The 18,994-nt window shown below is 39.8% G+C and overlaps 1 protein-coding gene across 1 annotated transcript in view; it reads right to left on the bottom strand.

The window, feature by feature from the left end:
- The window catches only part of epha5 (EPH receptor A5), a 54,302-nt gene that overhangs the window by 34,242 nt on the left and 1,066 nt on the right, over positions 1-18,994 (bottom strand). The window contains exons 2-3 of the mRNA XM_020601103.1: positions 15,143-15,207; positions 7,038-7,752 (exon numbers count right to left, since the gene is read on the bottom strand). Of these exons, the coding sequence (XP_020456759.1) occupies positions 7,038-7,752; positions 15,143-15,207 (780 nt within the window). The remainder of the gene's footprint in view (positions 1-7,037; positions 7,753-15,142; positions 15,208-18,994) is intronic.

Below are 18,994 nucleotides of genomic sequence, written 5' to 3' on the forward strand. Positions count from 1 at the left end.
AGAAACTTTATTGCAGACTCAAGGTCCAAACTCCGAACAACAAAAAACAACAAACAATAAAAAAACAATAAAAAAAAAATAAAAAAAACACCACAAAACAATAACCAGTCCACTACTATCCCTTTAAACACCTATAGCGCCTTTCTATGCTTTATACAGCACACTCAAAGCGCTTTCACATTACTTGGCCATCAACCCATTCTCACTCCCAAGCACTCATGCATTCACACATGGGTGACATCACCGGGAGCAACTGGGGGTTCAGTGTCTTGCTCAAGGACACTTTGACATGTTGACTGGACAAGCCGGGAATCGAACCGCTAATCCTTTGGTTAGGAAACGACCTGCTCTACCTCCTAAGCCACAGCCGCCCGCCTATTGTGAAATAATAAACTAGCCAAGAAAATTTGTCGGTTCTGTACCGGAAACAAATTCCTTGTGTGTAATGTACTTGGCCAATAAAGGTGATTATCCTTATCCTATCCTTATAAATATCCTCTTCCTTTATTTGTCCTGCAGTGAGCTACTGGAATCAAGAGCATAAACACAACGTGTGTGTGTGTGTGTGTGTGTGTGTACCTATTTGTATATGTGTCACGTTTACATACCTTCATGTATTTCTGTTGTATTAGTGTGTTTGTGTGTTTGTCTGTGTGTGCTGATGCATGCTCATATTAGTCTATGTCTGTGTGTGAACAAAAACAAAGACAAATAATAAGACCATAAAAATATACAAGCAACTCAAACGGGTTTTCCCGTCTTATGGATAACAGGTCAGTCACTGTTCAAGCAGCCATTTATTCTCACAATCAGCCACAAGCAGAAACCCAGAGGTCAAAGAAGGTTAGATAGCTTTCCAACAGAAACCAGTTTATTGCACTGGTGAAAGTCTAGTGGGGGAGATGAAACATTAGCAATACATCAGTACGATAACTCAGATACTGACTTGTGCTGACCAACTAATTCAAATACTAGTCTAACCAGTCCTACAAGCCACCACTAACTGGGCCACTGGAGATGACCAGGCTATCATGGAGGCAGCTCTGCTGAATGAGACATTTTATGAATATTTCAGCATCTGCAGAAATGTGTGTGTCTTTTATACTTGTATCTCTGTGAGGACATTGTGACCAGCTCAAAGAAGTGTGTGAGGTCAGAGGCAAGGTTAAGGTTAGGGCAGTATCTAATTATGTTTGTTAGGGGTATGAGTCAGGGTTTAGGCAATGTACTGTGTGAATTAGGGCCCTCACATACAGTATATAAAAAAGTGAATGTGTGTGCATGTTAGCAGGAGGAAGGATAAAAAGGAGGCTGCACTTCTGGCAAAGTCAGTTTACCCAACAGGCATTCAGGAAGCACTTCAGTTGTCATGACAGCATCACCATGTCAAGATGATGGGGTGACGGAGAGGGGTGGGGACAAAGATGGAGCAGAAGAGTACACCGACAGAGGAGTGTAGTGAAAGAAGGCTGCAGCAGTTTCCAGTTGAACTAGCTCTAACCAGATGAATGGCAACGCTTTTTGTGATGAATTCAGTCGATCCATAATTCAAGAGATGACAGAATTAGACAGGCTTCCTGGCCCTTGCAGATTTTTGCACTGTCATTCCTCATGGCGTCTTTTGAGCAAGTCAGAAATAACAGAACTTCTTTATTTTACCCTTATTGTCTTAAGAGTAACTGAGTACTGTTGAACTCAAATGGTAATAAGTTTAATGATGTAATAAAATAGACAGGAGCCGACATCTGACCGGATGCAAAGGAATGGTTTAGAAAGTTATAAGAAAAATTTTGAATCCTTAAATTAAAACAGGTTTTAAATAACCTTTTTACTGGACACTAAATTTTGTAATGTTAAGGAAAACATTTTAATACACTAGTGATTCACAGAGTTATTTATAATCAACAATCAGTTTCTACAGTTACTGTAGCTATTTGGAGAAAGCCAATCTTTTTGTTGTGACCACAATGTATGGAAAATCAGGCATGTGTGCAATTTTTAAATAACGTTATGCTTTCTTTAGGTTTTTAAAATATTTTACTGAAGGATATCTGATGGGACCTACAACATCTTGTCTTGTAAATCCCATGACAGATGGGCTAAATGTTGGGCATGATACAAACATACAAATGAACTAAACTAATCAATCAATCAAACAAACACACCAACAAACAAATGTGGTTTTGGAATGCAAATGCGAGTAACCATACTCAATATGCAAATTGCAGGCATGATCGTGTGTGTGTGTGTGTGTGTGTGTGTGTGTCTGGGTTATGTCAGCAACTGCAGTGCCCACAACCATAAGCCTCACATTGAAAGTGTGAGCCGCCTGTTTGCTATCCCATAATTCCCTGGAGGGACAAGGCAGAAAGCTTGCTCACATTACACCAGTAAGACAGTTTCTGATGGCCGTACCACCACCGTGACCAGATCGAGTTTGACATATGCTGTAGTGAGGTCTGACAGGCAGGCAAACACAGGCACATCAGGGGAGACCTGGCTGTGAAACAAAGTATCGTCAGGGGAAATCCATCTTTACCCATGACACACTTAGGTGACACTCGCTGAATAAAATGCTTTTTGGTTTTATAATTCTACCAGTGAGTGAAGGTTCATCATTCCATGCGATTCTTTTAATTGGTGGTACCAACGGTCGTCCTTTTTCTCTGCATTCATCCTTTGTCCTCTCCTACCCTCTGCCAATTTCCCCCACTTATTCCCCCTGATTTCGCCACCCATATTTTACCTCCAAATCTTTGTTGTCACATGAATTCACTGCAGCCCGAGCCTGAACATCACAAAGCTGTCAATCCCAGGATTCCATTCAGCTCTTATCCTGTCATTCCAACATTCTAGTCAGCCCTGACTCTAGTATTCCAACTCTAGCCTAATTACATCGTTGCAGTACCCCTCTAAAAATGTATTCTGTCATTCTAGTATGTCATTCAGCTATTTTACTATCATTACATTTCACTCAGCGCATACGGAGGCTATTATTTCACCATTCAACAAACTCTTACTACAGCCAGCATTCCATTCAGACTTTAATCTATTACTTCAACTATTCATTTAGTCCTTGTTCCATTACAGAAACATAATTTTATCCCTATATCCCATCACTCAAACAATTCTTTCGGTTGTCTTTCTAGTACTGCAATATGTCCATTCCATTTAGCTATTCTGTTGCAGTGTGTTTAAAAGAATATCCTAGTGATGAACAGGTTTTTGGAGTATCTTGTTTATGTGATTGCACATGTAAACATCATATCCAGCTTTCAGGAATCTGTCTTATCCCAGTTTGCAGAAACAAGACCAGGCTCAACATGCCATGTATACGCCTTATCCAGGTTTCTGATCAGTGTGGCCCATCAGTGCAGGTACTTTATCAATTTGGGCTAATTAGTAATTAGTATATAAAATGAATAAAGACGCATATATACATATATAAAACGATATGAAATTAAAAACTCAAATATGATGATATATCATGTTAGTGCAGCACAGTCCTTGACAGCTAGACTAAAAACTGAGGAAAGAACTGAGTCAACACAGAAATGAAATCACAATACATCATATTCTGTATGTGAGAGGCCTTCTATAAACCCCACATTCAGCCATTATTCACATGTTCCGTCTAGTATTCATTCAGCCTGTAGATTGAGACTACCCCCCCATCTATCTCTTCATCCATCTGCCCACTTCTGTCCTCAATTATCCTTCCTCTATTGCTATCACCCCTGAAACAACTCATCCATCTCTCTGTCTCTCTGCCCTCACACCCTGTGGTGTGAAATCTTCTATTTATCTTGTGTCTACTTGTTTTGCCATCACTTTTTTTCTCAGTACCCCCTCACCCTTCTGTTTGTCTGTCTATCCATCCATCCATCCATGTGTGTGCGTGAAAGAAGAAGGGGGAGGGTTAAAAGAGACAGAGCTGGACTATCGATGGAGAAAGATGGACAGATCTTTAGAGGGGGAAGAGAGCAATGGCAGAAGTGTAAAAAGACAGGCGAGTGCTAATGTAAGTGGCAGCAATATAAAGAGGAAGAGAAAGAGGAGAGACAATGATTGATAGGCTGTCATGAAAAGATAAAATGAGAGAAAAAAGAAAGGGGAAAGTGATGCAAGACGGGGAATGGAGAAACAGAGGTATTGACAAAGAGATGAGAGTGGAAAGCAAAGGAGTGGAACAGTGAGGAAGAAGTAGAGATGTGAGGATGAGATAGAGCAGCAGAAAGAAAGAAGACAAAGCTCTCCATGACAAGTTCTGCCCTACATTTGTAAAGACTGTGTTCAATCATTCTCTACCAGGCAGCACACACAGATAATACTGTCAAGGTCCACACAGACTTGCACATTTTCTCACATGTACACCCACTGCATTATACTCTGACCTGCAGCCCACTGATTCCCACTCTACAGTAGGACAACAATGCTTAAGGCATTAACTGCACAATCTGAACAGGCTACCAAGTAAAATTAGTGTAGTATCAATGGTGGAAACAGCTCTACCCTTTTTAAGAGTACACTGATATTCACAGAAAAGGTAGAGATAATAGAGAGAAAATTTATCCACAACACCCAGTACAGGTTCTCCAGGTCAGCCTGGCAGATGCTCAGATCTTTCACATGTGAAAGACAACCAGAAACCATCCCAACAAAGAAGACACTGAATACATACAGTAAGTACAGAGGCTTCCGGCACATTCTCAACATCTCAAAAAACAGGATTTGACATTTGAAACGCTGATTGAAACGCATAAAAAAGTGTTTGCTAAAACAGAGAGCACATATCATTTCCAAGCTGAGAGAAACAAACCCTGCCATGTTTCTATCTGTAGATGGTTTTAAAGGCTGTCAGTTTAACAGTTTCATCTGCATATGAAACTTTAAAAAAATTAATATAAAACATCCTGGGGCTTCATTAACTGCAAGGAGTATGCATTCTATTTTGATTACTTAGAATACATCACTGTCTTCCTGAAATCCAAAAACAATAAAATTCATTAAAGTAAAAAAATAAATAAATAAATAAATAACCTTCTGCAATCCTAAAAATTTGTTCTGCTGCAACAGGGCAGTAAAAGCAGGTTATGAGGTGTACTATCAGATCCTCGCAGTATACAGTATGGTGGCAGGGATTTTTTTTTTACATTGTCACAATGGCAATAGTAACTGAGGTTCATCAGCTCTAATGTTTACCATATTAGTTTAGTGTGTTTGCTAATTAGTACAGTAGTTAACACGGCTAATGTTGATGAGAGTGTTAATAGTTTAGCTGGTAAAGATAATGCAGCTCATCCTCAGAAGGACACAAGTGCCTTTAACAAGTTACATGATGATCCATCAGGTAACTGTGGAGCTATTTCAATCTGAGCCTCAAATGTCAAGCTCATAATGGAGCTAAAAGGAAAAGTCAGAAGATTACCAAAGTAATTAGGATTCATCCTTTGGGGAGCATCAATGTCTGTACAAAATTCCATCGCAGATGCTGAGATAGCTCAGTCGCATTACTTTAGCTGGTGGATCGCCCCGCCCTGACATCCCTAGAGCCACGCCTGAATATTTCCCAGTCCACATCAGCTGGTCAAACCAGAGCAGTCAAAAGGCAGAAGCCCATAAAACATAATAGCTGTGCCACAACAAGGCCACAAGCTAATGAGTAATAATCACAGCATTATTCAGAAAGTCACATCTTCATTTTTGCACATGTACTGTTTGTCCCTTTTCAGTACAATGTACATGCAGTGGTACCCTTATTTGCAGTAAATAATATCCTAAAATGTGTTCCTTATCTACTATAAAATTTATGTTTTTTAATACTCAGGACTATAGATGTTTTGTTAAGCAGCACTGATACACACAGCACAGAATAAGCTCTCAGGTATTACTGCTGAACACTAGAATGGGGGTGTTTGGCATTGCCGGCAGCAGCTCTATAACAGACTGAGTGACTGCATTGTCTGTGGCAGACTGATTCTAGGTAGGTTTAACCACTTGATCATAAGAAACTGATCAGAGCTGGTTCTAGAAATTAAAGGTTGACTGTTAAACCTTCTCTAGGCACGGTCTGAAGTACTCAAAGGAAACCAGATACATGAAGCGCTCCCTGATGTTGTATACACTGCTAACTACCCTCTTCTTATACTAAAGCCAGGTTCTAGTTTAAGAAATCATACAAACTCTATGGCACAGCAACAATACAGTATATCTGATATAGTAGTACATTAAGCCATGGATGGTTGGACAACTAGCTATAAATCAACATTAGTGAGAAACCACAGAGGAAAAGGAATTGTTGTATGGAGTAGGTTTATACAATACAGATTTATTGTACTGCCCATATGCACTCACACAGAGACATGCAAATCAGAAAAGCAAAAAGTTAGTTCATCAGACTCACACTTGCTCGATATGTTGTGTGAAGAAATGAAATGCATGGAAGGGCTACTAAATAATCGCACATTTCAATTTTCTGTATCGCACAGCTTCATACCACTACAATATCTGTTCTCTGAAATTTTACCATGCCACTGACACTCAGAGCCACCCTTTGTTGCAGAAGTAAGTCTGAAAACTGACTAATTTAAAGACAGCACAGAGGAAGACTAGAGAGGAGTGAAGGAGAGAAGAACAGAGAGGCCCGTGGAAATGACAGTTAAGGTCGGCGGTGGGAATGTTTGGGCACGAGTCAGAGCAGAACAGTGGCTGTATGAGAGCAGCAAAGTGCTGCAGGGCTTGGGGGAATACTCTGCACTAACCTTGGAAGAAATACACACACGCACACAGTAAGAAACTCGCTTAGAAAAAGAATAAACAGATCTATGCACACACAGTTCTAAAAACAAACATGTGCATGCATATAAAAATAAACACGTGAAAAATGTGAACACAGAACATGTGGTGTACTGGACAAAATAATGAAGAACAGTAAATTTAAAGTTGGGACAAACAAATGCTTAGCAGTTCTGCTTAAAAAAATACTTCTAATTAATGGCGTTGTTGTAGTAATTGACACGCATACTTCCCCTTCTCACCTTGACAGGACCCATTGATTTCCTCGAAGCCTGGCTGGCACACACACTTCCCAATAGGCACCAACCATTCTCCCTCTGTGCTGCAGTGCATCCTGGGAGGCTCATATAAAGGCAGGGAGTTATTGACGCATCGACCCACGACCTCCACCAGCTGTGAGGCCTCAGAACCTGGGATGGTGGCGCCAAACTCAGCTAGACTCTTCACTAGTAACGGGCATCGTTTGTAGAAAACACGCACTGAGACTAAAGCAATGCAGGCCCCCAAATCCTGAAAAGCCAGGTAGAAGCCTTTCTGGGTTAAAGGACCTAAATCACGCACTTCAGTGTTGAGCTTCATTACACGGTCCCCCAGGTCCAGCTCGGTGAAGCTCTCATCAGCTGCTATGGTGTCAATTTTGATATATCTGCTCTCCTTCATCACCCTGTCTTCCTCGTCCATCATCCCTGTTCCATCTCTCATCTCTCCATTGTCCTCCTCATCTCCATCTGTTTCATAATAGTACATGTTGAACGTCTCCTTGCAGGTTCCGACCCCCCCAGGCAAGCTGTTGCAGTCTCTCAGGGTGAACTTGAGCTCGATGAAGACCCGCTGGGCGCCCTCAGTCAGGATCCAGTTGGTGTGGAGCCAGTTGTTCTGGTTCTGCTCCATGACCCGGCACACTTGGTAGGTGTGGATGGGGGCGTAGTCCTCGTCTACTTCACCAATCTCCTCCCACTGATGCAGAGAAGAGAAAGGAGTTAATGAAGGTAGAAGCCAAAAGAGGGGAAGGATTCAGATCCTTTTATTATATATAACAGCAAAAAAAATTCCATTGCAAGTTTGCATTCCAAATTTTACTTAAGTAGAAGTACAAAAGGAAAAGCAATTGTTCCTTAGTAAAATGACAGATGTGGCTAAAAGTGTTGGCAACCTTCCACCTCACTGAAACAATTCTCTGGTCTTCCTGAAAAGTGTTGAAATCAAAAGCTCTTTTGTCATGCAGACCTGCATGCCTTTGGTTTGCCATAGAATAAAACAAAGAAGCTGTGAAAAGAGCTAAATTATTGCTTATTGTGCAAGAATTTTCTAAAACAGCCTGAACAAAATTATTGTTACCCCTTAGAAAAGGTGACAAATAAGTGGATTGTAGTGATATTGTAATTGTCCTCCATTAGTATCACAGGTGTTTTCATCTTATAAACAGTCATTAAGCCTATTTAAATAGCGAAAAGTGCCCATTGTGCTGTTTGGTGTCATTATGTCCCCAGCACTGACAAAGAGAAAGAACAGAAGAGAGTTTTCTGACGGGATTAGGAAGAAGCACAGTTTGTTGCATATATAATGCATGTTGACAGGCGAGAATTCTTCTGGGGAAATGTTTTCTTGGACAGATGAAACAAAATTAGAGTTTCTTGGTAAGTCACATCAGCTCTATGTTCACAGAAGAAATGATGAAGCTCTCTTTCAGTCACAGGGTACTGGTTCTCCAAAAAGACTCAAAACATGCATCGAAGCACACTATAAACAAATGATAGTGAAGCACTGGTCTGTTCTGAAATGGCCTGTCCTCTGAGCTGATCTACTGTACGCTGAAATTTGCAGTTGGGAGGAGGCGCCCATCAAACCTGAGGGGATGGGAGCAGGTTGCTAAAAAAGAATGGGCCAAACGACCAGTCGAGAAGTGAAGAAGTCTCATTAAGAGCTACAAAAGGGTTCTAAGGAATTTAAAAAGTACAATTTTGGTATCAGTGTCAAAACTCAGGTATCATATATGCACTAATATTTGACAAATTAAAATAATACATAGATGTGCAGAGAATTCACAGCATGAATTGCAGTTGGCAACACCTTTTTTGAAAGGCTCCACAGTGGAAAGGAAATTATAGTTGGCAAGGTGTGTGTGATATAGCAGAATAATCCACATCCCTTCCACCTCATTTCCTTCTACTATAACAGACAAAAAGTATAGTGTGTATATGCATCTACAATGAGGGGTGAAGTTCTTGTCAGCAAAAAAAGAATTAACATGCACTCAGCGTACAGGTGTGTCCATCTGCACATCTTGAGTGTGCATGTATATATGTATTCCTGCCTGTGTGTGTGCAAAAATGTAAATGATTCTGTCAGTATTCAAGCTGATGTGCGTGAGCGTCTGCATCTCTGCTTCTATGTCCATGTCAGACAGCAGCATTAATTCCCTCTGCAGGTCTCCTGGGATGTGACTATTATCTGCATCACTTGCACTCTCCCATGGCTAATACAGGCGCTTCATCATGTCATTGTAATATGGCCAGAGGGACCAGACTATGATCTGGTGTTATAGCTTAATAGCCCATATTAATCATTCCTTGCTGCAGCCGCTGTGTACAATCATTTTTGTCTTCTCTCTCTTCTGTCTTGTTCTCCAGCTGTCTTTTTCATTCCTCCCTGCTTTCATCCCTTTTCTTTTCTGCTTGTTATTATTCAGTTTCTGAGCCATTTCTGAATCTGAATGAATGCAAGCGTTGGCAACTGTAATTACACAATGGATGTGCTGTTAAAAGCACACTCCTCCATGCTGATATGATAATACTGTAGTGTGTTTGTTATCTTACGCACCTATCTTTGTGACAACCAGTTGAGTTCTAGAGACTGAGTGATGACATTTTTAGAAAGTGAGGACATTTTGAATGTTGTCAGTTCTCTGATGGAGTGTTTGAGGCTCATACATGGTTTCAGGGTTAAGGTTTTACTCCAGTTTAGGTTAAGGTTGCACTCATTATGTTACAGAGGGTCCTCACAAGTACAGATAGAGAAGCCTATTTGTATGTGCATCTGTGTGACCGAATCACTCCCAGACCCTAGCCAAGTCAGTCTCGGTGCAGACACTAAGCCTCTTACTGGTTAGATCACACAGATCCACCAGTCTACTCTCAGCATTACACAGCCTAACAACACCCCCAAACACCAGACATTAAGGGGAGCCCAGATAGGAGTTGAAGAGATGACCTTCTTTAGTTTTGCTTGGAATCAGCATGTGTAGAAAGCGTGGTTGCCATTGTCACCACTAGATGTTCTTCCACTCAGATGGACAAGACATTAAACAGCGTTAACCTGCCAGCTCCCTAGAACACAGACCATGTAATGTCTGCATAAGCCCATGAGCGAAAGGAGCAGGTTACTGCTTGGAGAATTTGCTCCAAGCTAGCTGATGACATTTCTATCATGCTACTGTTGCAAAACCACAAGAATTCAAATGTCTGGGGGTGAAGAAAAAGAATCATTTACACAAAGAACCCTTCAAAAATGTCAAACTTGAGTCACGATTAGAGAACTTCTGTCAATAAAGGCCAACATGGAAATCATCACAAGGAATGGCAAGAGACTGTTTTATATGACTAGATTACAAAGCAGCTAGCACACCAATTTCCACAGTGTACTTTTTGCCTGATGCAAAAAGACCATCTCCTATTGTGTGCTACATGTGTGAAAGGGCAACTCTCGACAATGACCGGACCTGATATCGTCCTTAGTTCATATGAGAAAATGGCTAAAATGGCAAAGAAATTATAGTTGGCAAGGTGTGTGTGATAGATTTTTGATAGAACGTTTTTGTTACGCTCACCAGTGCAGCAAAATGTGTCCACTGAGCTGCTGCTATCTAGGAAGTTCAAGTGCCCGTCTGCATGGGATCTACTGTAAAGTACATGGTATTATGTGGGTTGGGTCGTCACAAGTCACAAAGCTCTATGCAGAGAGAGACACACCAACACTGCAGGGTGCAGGAATTAGTTGACCTTTTAAAACCTAATTACTCTTTGGACATTCATTTTATGGCAGATCTATTTCTGGGTAACTTCATCCCCTCTCAGTGATTCTAGAAAGTAATTCCCCATCCACTTGTTTAAAAAAAAGTCATATTTTAATCTTCAGTTCACCACCTTGCCTTTGAGGTACCTCACACAGCCTCTTCTTAAAGGGTCAGTTAATTCAAATTCAAAGAAAGAGACAATTTCCACTTATACCCAATGGTAACTAATCATGCATGTATTCTCGGGTTACTGTAGAGCCACATTTTTTTAATGTCTAAGAATTCTTTCCTCAAAAATAAATACTCCAGTTACCACACCGCTTATTTTGAGCAGGTTAAACTGGATCCATTACTTTCAAAGAAACAGTTCCTATGACCTATGACAACTGTTGCCAGCAAAGCCTGAATTATAGTGAGTAACCAGGACATTGCTGCCAAAAGGAACAGGCTCTGCTGAAGTTTAAATGCATCTTTTCAAAGCCATGAGGCTAAAAGTTTTGGGTCCCACTGATGGTACTGTAAATGGTCCCAATAATCAGAGGTTCTTAATTTCAGTCTGTTCAAAACTCTCTCATGCAGCCATAACCTTTCTCTCACCTCTGCATCATCTCCTCTCTAATTCTTGCCTGTTTTCGGCTTTGCTCCCTACACTGAACTGCCCCTGTAGGCATCCCTCTAGCTCCTCATTAGTGTGTTGAATTTGTTTTATTGACTGTTATGTGTGTGGGGGTGTGTGTCTGTGTGTTACACCCGTCAGCAGACACCCTGCAGCTGTGCCAACTGCCCTCCCGGCTTTAAGTCTATGAAGCGGTCTCCAACTTATTATTAGTGCCCATTACCACTGACCATTATGACACTGTCCGTATCCATACAACAATCCTCCACCCCACATTTTTACTCCTGGCATTAGTTGTTAAAAGCAGCTTTAATGTATATTAATTTGAAAGTTAGGGGTAGAGAATGACAACAGCATGTCATGGAGCTCAGCAGATTTATCACAACAGGACTCAGTGATCAAAACATAATTTAGCATAGACACTGGGCTTACATGCTCACCCAACAGAAGGAGGTACACTTCTCAAGCCTCATTCTGCTGCCTTGCATTTTCATTTCATCCATGTCTATCATCATTTTCCCCCTATGTGTCCTATGTTCTTCCTTTAATTATCTAATTTAAAGTCTAACCCAGAAACACTATTCCACCGCTTACCTCGTTTTGCTCTTGCAGTTCTTGTCTTCTTCCTTGTCCCTGATTTGTCATCCTCATCCTCTCCCTTTCCCTTCTTATTCCTCCTGTCTCACTTCTTGTTAATCTACACCATTTTTTTATCTTTATGCTCTCTTCTGTCACATTTTACCCCACCTCATCGTCCTTCCATCATGGCACTGTAATGTGTCAGGGGATAAAAAGAAGATCCATTGTACAGCATAAGAGCTGTAGCACAGCAAATCTCTATGCAAACACACCTTGAACTGTTCAAACAGCCGCTCCCCTTCCTCATTAGGGACACACAGTTTAGAGTCCCGACACACCAAGCCAACTGTTAGCTGTCATTGAGCCATCACTGGGTGTATGTGCGAGACTACAGGGCAAGGTTGTCGCAGTATGTTCAACACCTTTGATGCTGGCTTGCCCTCATCTTTGAGCATGAAGAAGGAGTCAAGGAGTCAGTCAATGAAGGGGTTTCACTGGTCATTCAGCCTATCAAATCAGTAATTACACTAATTTAGCATGACTAGGGCTACATGATTAGCTGGTCACCTCACAGATATATTCTCAGTTTGTATTTTAGCATGCATCAAGCCCAGTTTAGACAATATAGTCTGGCTTCTTCGTCTTTATGCAGTTCTGAGTTTTTGGGATTTCTACTGACTTCTTCATCTCACACAGACTCAGAGCATGGTGCCTGTTGGCTGTCAGTTGGCTGTCAGCTAGCCATCTGCTACAGCCTGTGTTATCTTCTGATTAAAGTTTTAAGAGAGATGAACTAAAGTGACATAAGGTGACACAAAGGTTTTCATCAGTCAGCCTTGATCAGTGCTTACTTCTTTACCATTAACTTGGTGTGTCAGGGCCTTTCCTGGCCCAGTATTCTGCTTTACATGTACTTTAAATGCCAACAACACTCTTCTTTATCCTTCTCCAACATATCAATGCCTTCTTGACAGCCCATATGCCCTCTTCCCCCCACTACATTCCGCTGTGATTTTTGCTCCTCTACTTCAAAACAGGAGGAGACAGAGGAGGTCACAGGAAGCTAGTCTCTTTGTCTGTCCAAGGCTGTTACTGACTGTCTGCAGCTCTCCATCTCTCTCTAATTCTCTCCACATATGTCTCCACACTGTCAGATTAACCTGCTAGCTGGCTTCAAGGCAAAAATGTACTACCCCCTACTAGCTATGATGTCTACAAGCTAGGGTTCCAAATTTTATTTAAAAAGGGCACTTCATAAGGGCTTTATAATCTCAGTTATTATTGTGCTTGTGTCTAAAGAAGCGAAGAAGCCTGAACTCTAAACACTAAAGTTCAAGGAGCTTGTTACAGATGACAAGATAAGTATTTGCAGAAAAAGAAAAAACACAAAACAAAAAAATCCATGTTTTCAACACTTAATTACAACTTACTAAAATCCATGTCATACTGTTTATTGAAAAATGTTCAAACATTTCAAGGTCATCCATCCAATTTCAAACATTTCAAACACTTATTTTACTCCATATCCTTTTTAGCTTAAATGCTTGTTTCAAGAACTTTCAAAGCGCATGAAAGCTTTGGAAAAAAAAAGCACAATGAAGCGGAGAGAAGATGGTGAGAAAATAAGACAAACAGATGGCAAGAACAATAAGAAAATGGGGATAAGGATTTAAACAAGTGTTTGCAAGACAAGGAAGGATGAGAGGAACAAGGATGAGAACTGAGCCAGAAAGTGAAGAATGAGAGGAGAGGTGATGATGGGGATGAAACAAACCATTTGGAACATGACCAAAAAAAAACAAAACATCTATACTTCCCCAATATCTTATGTAGCCAGAGAAGACTGATTTTGCCATGTGTGAATGTGTGTGTTCATGGAGAACATGTGAGAGTATGCACAGACTGAGCACTGTCATATAAATAGTAAACATATAAGAATTATTACTGATCATGTCTATAACATCTGTTACTTAAAATGGCAGACAGGGAATAAATCATTTACTTTGTCTGATATGCTTGCTAAATGCATAAAGGGACAATGACCTTCAAATGTAGCCAAATGGAAAAAAAAATCAGCTAATAAGACAGAATGTCATTGTGAGATCCTTACATTGTCTTATCACGTCTTTAATTTTCTCTCCCTCTGTCTACCCAGAATGCAGTTATTTATGCGGTTGCGCTGTCAAAACCACACACCATAATCACATCTTCATTAATATGATTGCGCACACGGCTGCTTTTGTCAGCACTATCTCTCCCATCTATATACGGTAGAGTCACAGAGCGGGTCGTGATTTGAATACCGAGAGCTAAAAAAGCACTGTGGTCAGCAGTATCAGTCCGGTGTGTATACTGTTGCTGCATATTTGCCACCTGGAGATGTGGCTATAGAGATTTTCCATGCAGATCAAATTGATGTACAAAAGAATTCTTGTTGAAAATATCCCCAGTACTACACCCTCATTAGTTTGGTTATTTAATTTTTCCAAAGACAGGCAATAGATTCAGCTAAGAACTATAATCTCATGGGTTGAGGCAGTCATGAAATTCTAGAATACATCACTGCAATTTTTAAACAACACTTTTGTTTTATAAAGTTTACATAATACCATGAAATAACTATGTTCCAACTCTAGTAAGTCATTCCCTAATTAGCTATCACCCTGGGAATGCCTGGAAATTGAAATTCAATTCCTAGTTTGATAATACAATATATTCCATGGTGGCTTTCAAGATCTTATTCATGAATTCAATTTATCCTTGTAACGAACAGAGAGCTTTCGCAAATGAAATGACCTTTGATACTGATACAACAAATGAAGTACCTGCACTTCAGAGTAAAGTCATAAAGTCATAGTTGTCTTTTTGCCAAACCCAGAAAGTGAGTTTGCTACTTATACTGTAATGGCTGTAGCTGTCTGATCCTTTTAGATGGACCAAAGTTTATTTTTAGATAAAGTCAACTCATCGTATAAGGGTCATCATATAATTTTAATCACTGCTGATATGTAACTGGGTTTAAAGAATCTTCCAATAGACTATAAACATGTGTAAATGACACATCTTTGATGAATTTTCATGATGTATTAGGAGTTTAAGTATTATTTATTATAGATAGCATTAATGAGGATTATACTCACCCCATTCTTAGGGTAGGCCACCCATCCTAGGTCTCCAATCACAGAACGAGAATCCAACAGGTTCACTGTTAAATATTAAAACCACAGTCAGTCTTAAGAATAAACAACTAACCAATGAAATAACAAATCTTAAAGAAGGCCATGACTGAAATATGCACCTTCTCTTCCTGAAACACAGCTTCTAACACTCTTTATGTGGTTTCCTTTTAGTAATGCACCTGTAGCCTGTTCTGATGGAGGTTTTTCATTCATTAATCATTAAAACCATTTACAGCTAATAAAAGTCAAAATGTGTTCCAGGTAGATCACAGGTGACATAAGCCTCCACCAACTAGTCAGGTTGCAGTTTACATGCATGTCTGTCCAGACTCGTATGTAGTTAAGGCTGAAGAAATTTTATAAAACATATAAAATCTATTTTTTGTCATAATGGAAGTTATCATTATACTGACATACATAACTTTAGTGAACATTTTCCAATATCAAGATTGCAACAAATGGCCTTTGACCACCAAAGTGAAATCAGTTCATCCTTGAGTCCAAATGGACAGTTGTTCCAATTTTGAAGAATTTCCCCTCAAGGAAATCTTGAAATTTTGCATTCACAAGCTTGGGATGGACAAACAACCTGAAAACATAATGCCTCTGGCTGCTCGGAGGAATTAAAAGAACAGCTATTGTTTCACTATAACGCATTTACTGTAAGCTACTCTAACTCAAAACATCTAAGTTACTTGGCACGTGTGATCTAGCTTAAATATGATCGGTATTAACAGCATGGGCAATAATCCTTCTATGCACATACACTCACACTGGATGTTATCACGCATTATGAGACCAAAGCTTTGGCCTGGGAAACCCACCTATTTTTGTTTAGGAACAAAAACTTCAGGTTTAGGTTTAGTGGAAAACACTATATTGTTAGGTTTTGGCACAAAATATACTTGGTTAGGTTTAAGCACAAAAAGCATGTGGTTAGGAAAAGATTGTGGCTTAAAACGCTCATCAATAAAAAACGGTTTACCCTGAAATGGAATACCTCTCTACTGTGGGAAAGCCCAGTGCTTTATGAACCATCCATCCACCCCAACCTTCTGCTAATGTGGATGTCCGCACTCTGTTTACTACATCACCTCATTTCTTCTTCTGTTTGTGTCATAATTGCTATGGACTTTTGGACAGGCCAAACCAATTCCCAAGTCAGTAGAAATTTTAGGATTGCATATTTCCCATATCTTTTCCCAAGGGAACTGACAAATTAAAGTTGTGTTAGTGAACGCTCCGTCTAGAGGAAGGTAGACTCCACATTATTTGTCCTTTTGCTTTTTTCCCCCTAGGGTTTAATGAAGCATTGCAGATGAACTAATTTGGTATCTTGCTGACTTAATGTCACAAAATTTCTGGGTACTGAAGTTCAAAATTGTGACTTGCCGCTACTAGCTGGAGCTTCCATTTATAAAAGGTTTCCCAGTGTAACAAAAACTTGTATGTAAAAAATTCTATCAAACATCCAAAAGTTTAATCTCAGCTGAAGCCGTATTATAAAACATTCAACTCTCATATAAACAAAAGTATAGTCATCTGCAGTCAGAAGGTGGAGTAGGCAGAACAAAATATGAAGCAAAGCTAGCACCATAACTGAGACACAATCGCTTCGCAACACCTCCACGCACACACACACTAACACACTATCCTAGTCTTACTGCCTCTGCAGAGAATAATAAAAGATGTCCTTAGGAGGCGATTAGACAACTAATTAGGCCATAAAGAAGGAATAAGTGATGCTGAACTAGATCATAAGGGATACATTACCGCTTTCACTCTCTCTAAGGATCAAACCACCTAACAAGTTTGAGCTCAGCTGTGACAGTGATTTACAGAACTTATTATTAAAAGTCATCACCACTGAATGAATGAAATGATTTAACATCTTCTAGTGACATTACTTCAAGGATACTCAGAGTATTTAAAATATGTTGAAAAGTAAGTGTCTATCCAGCATAGTGAATACTGAGAAAGCTCTCCTTGAAATGACAACTGAATATTTGATCAGAGAGGCACAAGGCTGCCTGGGTATTTATTTTCAGCTGTACACTTTTGGCACTCTTGCAAGTCAATGCATTTAAGTACCAACTTGATCCCAGTGATCCTTTATACAGTCTTGTCTGAAAACATATTGACCTTTAACCAGTGGGTAAAGTATAAAGCAAGTCATTTCCTCAACACATTTGCTTCTTTAGTCCTCATGAGGTGTGTGGCACTTATGTCGTAGCTAAGATTGCTCTAGGCTTAATAGCCTCCCTTCTCTCTCTCAAACAAACAAACAAAACATGTACTTTTTCTCAAGTAATTTACCTTAATTTCACTGAATCCAACATCCTGATTTGGTCATCATTATTGCTAACAAAAGCAAAGAAAGTGGTGGGTTCTGAACCCTCTAATGTGTAGGGTCACACACTCAAGATCATCCTCATTCATCAGACATTATTATTAATCAAACACAATAACAATCTCTAAACAGATATGTGGCATCTGGCTCTGCACCAAAACGTTCTCAGAAATTGATAAATTTAAATAAAAATGGATCAGTTTCAAGTGAGGAAATTTATCAACTTGACACTGTGTGTTCAGTTTTCCTCAAGATCATTCATCAGCAGTGGGGCACCAGTGTAGAAAAATGTCCCCGCCACAAGAAAATCGTTGATGAAATATAGAAGGCATTGGGACTCTTTCTTCAATTAGTCACTATTCAGGGCAAAGAACAGGCATGTAGCTGCAAATAAAAGGCTAAAGGTAAGCCTGCTGTGTAATACGAGAATGCATTATGCAGCCAAAACTGAGCATAGTATAGCCTGATGGCATGTTCCTACAATATTAATATAAAAATTGACGTGGGCAAATGGCCAGAATCCCTAATGATTCCTTGAAGATGTCTAAAGCAAGTTGAAAAATGGTTTAATCTTACTTTTTCAATTACAATAAATTAGCCCAATGAGAGAAGAGAGACTATTTTAATTACGGGCTTCACTCTCCTCTCCAATTATGCACGCAATGGTATGATTATCCATTGCAATGCAAGTATCAAATTAATCTAAAATTTGTGTTGAGTGGCAGCCTCTGGCAAATACTTCATGAGAGTAGAGGTGTTAAGCTGTTTTACAGTATGTTTTGTTAAATTATGCTGTAAATTAAGTTAAGAAAACAGAACAGGTTTTAAAGAGGATACAGCTGCAGATCAAATGAAGGTTAGACTTAATGAATAAAGACATTATAAAATAAAATGTCTGGCTAATTTGAAGTTGTGACTGATCAAACCTAAAAAGTTTTTGAGCACTTTTCTCCCTCTTCTTTTGCAGTGGTCAAAGCACATCTTATGAGCCAGTCTGGCATTGATTCACCATTCTCACAGCCTGAAGTTTGGCTTTACCAATACAATGTTAAAAAAGGGTTCAACTATTTTAACTGCAGGTCTTTGATACTGGTATAAACCTTCTGAGTAACTGATATAGACAGATTCCTCTTTTGTGGAACTAATACAAAGAGGTAACCAAGGTGAACTTACAGAAGGATGCCGTGCCAATCCCTCCAGGACCACTTCATGTCCCACGGCCACACATTGGGAACCACTTTTGTGAGCTAAACCTAACCAAATAAATCTGCCAAGTGAAGAATGATCAGGTTGACGAATGTTCTCTCTTTCCTGGATAATGCTCTCTAATAGCACCAAACAATGGTATTCATCTCAAGCTACTAAAATGCTGCTCACTCTGCTAACAATAGCGTGGGAACAATATCTGACACTGTTTCAAACATTTACATGTTTTACCTTCTTATTTGAAACCACATTGCAAA

This window comes from Monopterus albus, unplaced genomic scaffold, assembly GCF_001952655.1.
Source record: "Monopterus albus unplaced genomic scaffold, M_albus_1.0 scaffold50.1, whole genome shotgun sequence".
NCBI classification, from domain to species: Eukaryota; Metazoa; Chordata; class Actinopteri; order Synbranchiformes; family Synbranchidae; genus Monopterus; species Monopterus albus.